The 8,789-nt window shown below is 36.4% G+C and overlaps 1 protein-coding gene across 1 annotated transcript; it reads left to right on the plus strand.

The window, feature by feature from the left end:
- The first annotated feature begins 1,574 nt into the window (after window positions 1-1,574).
- LOC149012004 (glutathione transferase GST 23-like) lies at window positions 1,575-2,850 on the plus strand. Its single transcript, XM_089162973.1, has 2 exons — window positions 1,575-1,893; window positions 2,402-2,850. Exons 1-2 carry the CDS (start codon window positions 1,585-1,587, stop codon window positions 2,762-2,764), a joined length of 672 nt encoding a protein of 223 aa, XP_089019099.1. The 5' UTR covers window positions 1,575-1,584; the 3' UTR covers window positions 2,765-2,850.
- Window positions 2,851-8,789: the final 5,939 nt, after the last annotated feature.

Genomic DNA, 8,789 nt, shown 5'->3' on the forward strand with positions numbered 1-8,789 from the left:
ACAAAACTTTTGCAATTTGCAACACAGGAAGAAGGAAACCCACATCAACAATCAATGAAAAGAAAATAATATTTTATAAACTGTTGGATTTTCGTTTTAAAATAAATAATAATATAATATAATATAATATAATATACTATTTAGATAAAGTTTCAAAACATTAAAACTCTATCTTCCTAGTTTTGTTTTAAGACTCTTGTTTATTCTTACTCTATAGAACTCTTCTGGATGTATATTAGGTAATTTAGATTACCATATGTGTTTAGTCCCACATCGGATGGAGCTAATGATTATATGATTTATATATACATATATAGCTCCTAAGTGGGGTGTATGCCGGTAGAGAGTTACGTGTAGATCACGCGCATGCACCGAGTTGGACCGAGTCGGGCGTGATTGCGGTAGTGGTCCGTAGACCCTAGTCTAACAAGGCCATGGGGCACTATAATATTATATAAATAATAAGTGTTTATGATGGGACTTGGTTTTGGAAACCCGGTTGACGAGGGGAGGTGACTGATCATACAGTCACAAGTCTCTGAAGGTGACCTTACGTACATATGTAGCTCTCTAAAGGTGTCCATACGAGCCTATAAATAGAGGTGAAGCTCTGAACAAAATACTTACTATGATTTTGGTGAAAAAACAGAAATTCGTGTTTCTAGAGTTAGAAAATTTCTTGCGTTTTTGTTTTCTTCATTACTGTGTTGTGTACTACTTTCGTATCTCCTTAGCAAGTAGTATCTGTTGGAGTGCTAGCCTTCAAATCTAGGAGTTGTTGTATCTTGGAGGTGAGAACGTCAAGGCCAAACCCAGTTTGCACTAAAGGGGGCGTTCAAATACCTTAAGGAAAAGTATTGTTAGTACACCTCAACTCACCCTGTTCGAGTTCATGCTGGTTTTCCTTTTGCTTATTCTACTACATTCGGGTAAGTGATTCTGACATAAGGTAAACTTTATATATTCGTTTCTCCTTGATTTTGTTATTGGTCTGTTTATACTGTGCCTCTGGTCTTATGGTTCTAACATAAACCAATCAAAGACAGAGAACTCACCATGATAAAATCATTGTATTCATTATAACGACATGGAGAAGTAGAAGTGCAAATAAGAAGAGTTTCATTTTTCCTTCCATTTGGCATTTTTAATTCCCACTGAAACTTTCGGTTTGGTGTGCAAAATCGGTCCAGCAATTGATTTGAAACATTGTTGAGCCGAATCAAAATACCAGTTTTACTTCACTTAAAACAACCACAATTTCACATGGGTTTAATCACCGGTTACTGGAGTTTTAGAACGTGATTTCATCCCACTGTTCGCAGCTCATTGTTGTGCTTCAAAATTGAAATAAGACAGCTGCAATGGGGAGTCTAAAAAATCAGGTCAATCGAAGAAACTGCTGACGTTTGAATCCATTTGAAGTGCATGCACCGTATCCAATCCAAGCTCATAGTGCATGAACCTATCCATGTCATCTTACACTTTCAAGGAATTTGCATGCTTTACTTATCCTGAATCTCTATAAATTGATGAAGGGAGGAGAGAGAAAGAATAATAATATAGATTCGCAAAAGGGTTTTGGAGATGAGAAAGGTAAAGTTGCTTGGGACTCCTGCTAGCCTTCCAAGCCGTCGGATTGAATGGGCTTTAAAGATCAAAGGTGTAGAATATGAGTACATAGAAGAAGACCTAGCAAACAAAAGCTCCCTTCTTCTGCAATCTAACCCGATTCACAAGAAGGTTCCTGTCCTCATCCATGATGAGAAACCTATTGCAGAATCACTTGTTATCCTCGAGTACATCGATGATACTTGGGAAGGGTATCCTTTACTGCCTGCAGATCCTTATCAGAGAGCTATGGCTCGTTTCTGGGCTAAATTTGCAGATGAGAAGGTAATATATTACTAGTGTAGCTCTTCTTCTTCCATGGATCATTTTTAGTTATTGTTTTACTGGTTGGGATCAAGAGATTCATCTGAACACCATTCTTCAATTTCCATTTACACATATGATGCTTATTGATCTTTAGCTACTCGATCTTGCTGAAATGGAAAATAAAATTAACGGAAGTTAGAGTTGGAGCTGGAGTGGGAATACGTGATAGGAGATTTGGGATGGCAAAAACAAAGAGAAAGGAGTTCAACCCTTGCCAACGACATCTGTTGAACTCCTTTCTTTGTGTTTTTTTACAACCCACATCTCTTATAAGGTATTCCCACTCCAATTGCAACTCCAGCTCTAACTCTTAATTTGGGATTCCTTCATCTACTAGAACCTCAACCGATTAAACAATAATATGTCTGTTCCTTTGGAAAAATCTACGAGGGTTTAGGGAGAATAGAAGTTAGCTTAAGGGTAGTGTTCATTTTTAATTATTCATGAGTTGCTGTGATGAGTGTAGGCTTTGGTAGGTGTATGGCAAGCATGTTGTGCCCAAGAAGAGGAACAAGAGAAAGCTGTAGAGGCTGCACTAGAGAAGCTGAGGATTCTGGAGAAGCAGGTTGAAGGGAAGAAATTCTTTGGAGGAGAGAAGATTGGATTTCTAGATATGGTAATGGGTTGGATACCTTTATGGCTCAATGCCTTAGAAGAAGTTGGAGGAATGAAACTACTTGATGCTGAAACTCTTCCTTTACTCCATGAATGGTCTCAGAATTTCATCCAAGTTCCTGTTATCAAAGAAAACCTACCACCCAAAGAGAAGGTTATCAGTTACTTCCAGTTTGGCCGAAACTACATGCTTTCATTAGGAGCCCAAAAATGATGCTTTTCACTGCTCTATTTTTATGCTTTCATTTTCTGTAATAAGAGAATGCTAATAAATTATCAATCAGCCAATTTTCTATATAATTAGTAGAAATTTCTTTTCTACATAGAGAACCATCGCGAAATTTTCCTCGAGAGACCACCACTTTGCCTTTTTTCCAATGGTAAAATATGGTCTCAGCCAACAGAGACTCTATCTTGCTGGAAAAGAAAATTTTTGCCTGACAGTACTGTTTATAAGGTGAAGTGATCCTTTAATGGCATTTGTGAATTCAATTTCTAATTTCGACCGCAAGGCCTTCCATGTGTTAAATTCATTGGATGCTGATATTATTCATATAATAATCAAAAAAATAGCTCAGACCTATCAAATTTTAGAACTTCTATCTAGAGAGAATGGTGAATTGTAACTTGAGCTCAAAGCGATGAGTCGCACATGATCCCTATAATGTGCCCAGAAATCCAACTCCTTCTTGGGTTACTCCTTTGCAACTTCTCTTCTCTTTTGAAGCTCTGATGTGTAAAATGCCCATATCTTCAAATTGAAGATGGGATTGAAAGATGAAGATAAACAATGAATTGAATGAATCATGAATTGCACATAAAAATATTTTACTTCCCAATACCATAATCCACCACAGAATTAAACCAATAAAATGAACTACACCTTACTATGGCCGTTTTCTGCATAATTTTATTTTTTTTATTAAATCAGCAATGAAATTCATTTTAGATTAAAATAAAATATAAAATAAACTAATCTGTAAAATAGTTTTTTTGCTGAAAAAGCATTATTTTTTTACAAAATAAATTTTCTTGTAAGTTTTAAAACTTCTATTGGTGAAAAGATATATAAATCCTCTTTTACTAATTGTAAGTCATTCATAATAGTTTTTCATAAATTTAATACAAAACAACACAAAATACCAAACTTATAGGTCTATCAATCATATTTCATGTCAAGTAATAATAAGAAAACATTAATAATTAACAAAAACCAACTCTTGATAACAATAAAAAAACTAATAAGGACAAGCTCTCAAAAAAGATGCACTCTACAAATATCACCCAACTTCCTTGGATCTGAGGGAAACCTTTGAATCCGAACAACCCCACCCCCCCGGAAAAAATAACAATAATATGAGGCAACCAAGGTTTAAAGTGTCATCCCATATTGTATCATATCAGCCAATACATATTGGTATTGCAAGCCTATGATACAATACAGGCCATTACGTATCTAAACTTTTGTTTTTTCAAATCATCTCTACGTGTCTCTCAACGTATCAGGCAATAAGTGCCGATACAATACGATACACAATGATACATACCCATAAGTATAGAACCAATTTAAAATAAGGAAAAGCTTGGTCTTTTGATGAGCTACAGATTCTTGTATTTCTTACTATTTGTGACTAGCTCGCCCATTAACATTGAATCTTGTACATGGGGAGAAATTTCCTGAATTTGCACATCCCAAAAACTTGGGTGCTAAAAGCATCTTCAAAGTATGGATGCTCAATAGCTTTCTTGGCAGAAATCAGCTTTAAGGGTTAATACTACAATAAGAACCACTGATGCCAGATTTTTCGGCTCCATTGAGACACTCATGCTTAGTATTGCTTATTCCTGGCCAAACTTCTTCATTTGGATTACCCATTAACCAGAAAATATGAAGCAATTCTTCCAGTTCAGGATCTCCAGGAAACAAAGCTCCATTAGTGACCAAATCAGCAAAAATGACACCCCATAGACCACATAGCCACTGGTGTTGAGTAGTGTGTGGCTCCAAGAAGCACTTCAGGAGCTTTATACCAGAGGGTCAACATCTGTGTGTATACTTCTTGAGTGGAACAATGACTGCTCGAGCGAGTCCAAGGTTTGTTATTTTAAGTGTCATTGTTTTATGATCCATTAGAAGATTGTGAAGCTTCAAATCCCTATGTAATACTTCATGACGATGGTAGAAGTTTTATTAAAAATAAAAAATGTAAATTACCGTATTCACCTCACTTATAACCATTAGAGTCATTGAGTCACATGTCTTTTAACAACAATCGCAAAAACAAATGAAAGTGATTTTCATGGAAAAATCAAAAATCGGTGGAGCCATGTTTTTGACTTTTGATTATATGTTTCCAACCTTTTTAAAATGGAAATAGGTTGTATAAATTGTACTAAACACTGTTATTCCTATTTATTTAGATAAAAATAAAAAATGCAAATCATGCCAAATACTACCTAAGTGAGAATAAAAAAAATATAATAAAGTGATGTTTTACCTTGAAATGTGCACTTCTGTGTTTCCTTTTGAGTTTTTCGTCTCTTCTTCTATAACATTCGTTAAATCAATTTCTCTTTTGATTTCGTTATCCTCAACTTCGGATCAAGATCATCTCCCTTGAAATCGGAAAAAATCTTCTGTTGTACACACATCTTGTTACTGTGCAGTACACCAACACAAGACGACATGTGTATTATACCAAATAAAAAAGATGAGAATAATTAACTACCATTTGTTATACGGGCTTCTCTCTATATTTATCAACTTCTACAACAATAGTAGCAAATCATAATACACCAAGACATTACTGGAATGCTGGAAGACCTACACAAGCTAATGACAAATTCCTAGCTAGAATTGTTAGTGCAGATTATGTAGGGGAAAATTTAACCACCTAGATCTTCCAAGTTCATATCCACTCTTATCCCTCACCAAAAAAAGGAAAATTCACTCTTATCTCATATCAAATCATCCCAAGTTTCAGAAGACTCTTATTTCAAGTCAACAATCTAAAACTCAAACGTAATCATAACCTTCTAATTCAAAGTGGAACTATATAGCTCCTCCTCAAGCCGTCGAATGCACACCAAGTCGCCGATTGCAGTTTCGATTTGCAGCGGCAAGAACTCCTCCTCCGATCAAGATCACAAGCCACAATAACCGAAGAACAAAGAAGAAAGAAACCTCGTGCGAGACCCAAAAAACCCCCAAATTGATTTGCGTACAATAATGAGAACCAAACCAGCATATTGGGATATATACAACATATGAACCAAGCCGGTCCAAGAGGAACGGCTCAACCCGAAAATGAACCAATTACCAGATTACCCTTAAATATACAAACTGATTCTATGGTTTCTTAGCAAGAACATGGGGATTGCTATTTACTATGGGCTGCTTGTATGTTAGTGCATGGGGTCTACTCTAGTGTATGAATGCTAGATTGGTCAGCTTTATATAGAAATAAGTTAGAAGACTTAACTGGTTCCATCAGCCTTGATGCTAAACTGGGCCTTGTAATACATTTGTTGATGATGGGTCTCTCAGTGATGTAAATGAATCTAGCTTATTGCATAATGGGCCTCCAGAACTTCTCTACATAATGGGTCACTTCTAAATCCAGCCTTACACGGGCCTGTGCTTTACTCAAATGGATTGACTAATTCTTTTAAGCAACTTAGCCCATTTTCTCATAATGAGTTTTTTATTTTGGGTCGATGACTCATATTCAGTCCGTTCCAATGAAGGAAATGTGTGACATGTGTTCTAACATCACATCAAATGATTGAGGTCCATTTACAACTCACATCGAATTTATTTAAGTTGATCACAATCCTTTGATGTCACTTGTAAATAAACTTCAACCATTTGATGTGATGTTATGACACATGTCACGAACTCACAATGAATGGATGGTCTTTTTCCTTGGATAAAATTTTATTTTCTATTATGGGTCACCATCTCTAGAGTCTGCTAAGCATCCTCTTGAGCCGATTCATACTCTTCCATTTGTATTCACTGTCAATGATCCTTGTGATTGTTGAGTCCACTTGTTACGCACAAGCCTACCAAACATCCTGTTTGGCATCAAGCACTCGATAACGAATTTAATGCTTTATTGGCTAATCATACTTAAAAAGCTCAGTTAGTTGGGTAAAAGAGTATAATCAAGAATCTGGCATAGACTATGATGAGATTTTCAGTGGTAGTTGTAAAACCTACCACTAGACAATCTTACTTGCTATGGTTGTCTCTTCTAGTTGGCGAATTCATCAAGTAAACTTGATGTTAATAATACCTTTTTACATGGCCCCTTGATTGAGGAAGTTTAAATACAACTGCCTTGCTACTCAAATGCTCAGTTCCATGCACATATTCATATCTGGAGACTATGAATAAAGCCAATTTGCTTAAACAATGTTGGAGGCTCTTTACTGAAACAAATTCGATATGGGTCAGATGTTTCAAAACCAAGTACTTCAACAATACCACCATTTTGATCCTAAGGTACAAGCAAAAGCTGGTTCCACTGCCTGGAATAGCCTGAGATCTGTCTTACCTTTTCTAAAGAAATTGGTCTTTAGGGAGGTGGGAAGTGGGAATGAGACTTCCTTCTGGTTTGACCCATGGATCAAGGATCCACAGGAAAATTCGGTTGGAGAGTTCAATATACATTTTGCTTCGAGAGGGGTAACTGTTGCTGAGATTATTAGGACTAGAAGGTAATTTGCTTTTGAAATTTCTCTAACTTTTTGTCCTAGAATTTCTGCAGCTATTCATAATTTACATCTTTCATTGAATATGGATACTTGGAAATTGAATTTCTCTGATGCCCCAAAACTGACAACTAAGTTGGCTTATCAGCAGCTTACAGTTGCTAATAGGGGATCATTATTCTTTGATAAATTCTGGTGGTTATTTCTTTGGAAATTAAATATCCATCATAAATCTAAACTCTTTTTTTGGCGCCTTCTAAATGCAGGAATTTCAGTCAATAAGATTCTCGCCAAATGGAGCACAAATTTGGATAATTGTGGGCTTTGTGGTACAAGTAGTGAATCGAGTTGGCACATCTTCTTCAATTGTGAATGGACAAGGTGGGTATGGGCAGCAGAACTGTTAGGCTTGAGAACAGAAAGGCTACCCTTCACTAATATTACTGACTTCTGTTTGGATTTATTTTATAATTCACACATTGAAAAACCTATGCTAAGATGGATGTTTGATATCATATCTATCACTTGTTTCAGTATATGGCATGTTCAAAATGACATGAAATTCAGGAATGAACTACCATGGCCCATGAAAGTGTTAAAATTTATTAGTAACTGATGTTGTGACCTCCATCTAGCACCACCGGGACCACTTGATAAGTTAAGTCCCAACAATACACCAATCTATGATCAAATTGATCATACACCGGACTTTATAACAATTCCTCTCCCTACTCTTACAATGCTTTTTTTTGCAGGTGATGTAAACCACAAGGGAAAAAAAAAACAGGATGTTGTTAGGAAATCACTGTCAACAACCAAGTTGTATATTGCTGGAGCGGTGTTTTTGATGGGGACAATTTCAATTTGGCTATTGTTAAGAGGCTGAGAGAAGGAATGGAGAAAGCAAGATCTATTGACTAATTGGGACCAAATCAATGACTTCATACCACGTCCTCAAAAGCCATGGCCACTGGAGTTAGTTCAAGATCTATTAATACTAGGATCATCCCTAAAAGAGATATCGATCATCAAAATAAAGCCAATCTATTTGCTGGAGATGGCACAAGAACTTGCCCATAAAGCCATAGATAGACAAAGTGATAGGATCTGAAAGACCTTTAAATGACCTTACTACATTGTAATCTTTGTTTTCTTTATATCAACCAAAAAAAAAATTCATCATATGGGCCTAAATAGGCCCTTTGGGCATGGCTTCATCATCTTAGTACTTTGTCTCCGTCGGATTTGTTGGTTCTAACATGGACACCTATCTCTTGTATTGTCATAACTTGAATGGCGCTCCTTATATGGTCTTATGTGATCTCTCATTTGGGTTTGCCTTGAAGGATCTTGGTCCAGCTAGGTTTTTTTGCGCATTGAGTTGATTCCCATGACCACTGGGTAACTCTGCCAACAACGTTACATCTATAACTTACTAGAATGTGTTGGCATGATAGGTGTTAATTAAGCCAATCTCTACACTCATAGCACCATCTCTTCACTTGTCCGAGACTCGTGGGAAG

The sequence above is a fragment of the Hakea prostrata genome, chromosome 7 (assembly GCF_041222555.1).
Source record: "Hakea prostrata isolate BN-2017 chromosome 7, UWA_Hpros_2, whole genome shotgun sequence".
Classification (NCBI taxonomy): Eukaryota; Viridiplantae; Streptophyta; class Magnoliopsida; order Proteales; family Proteaceae; genus Hakea; species Hakea prostrata.

Excerpts from the sequence above, each read along its gene's own strand:
- LOC149012004 (XM_089162973.1), top strand. The coding sequence starts at position 1,585 with ATGAGAAAGGTAAAGTTGCTTGGGACTCCTGCTAGCCTTCCAAGCCGT. Across the intron at positions 1,894-2,401 it reads CTAAATTTGCAGATGAGAAG|GCTTTGGTAGGTGTATGGCA; the intron begins GTAATATATTAC and ends TGATGAGTGTAG.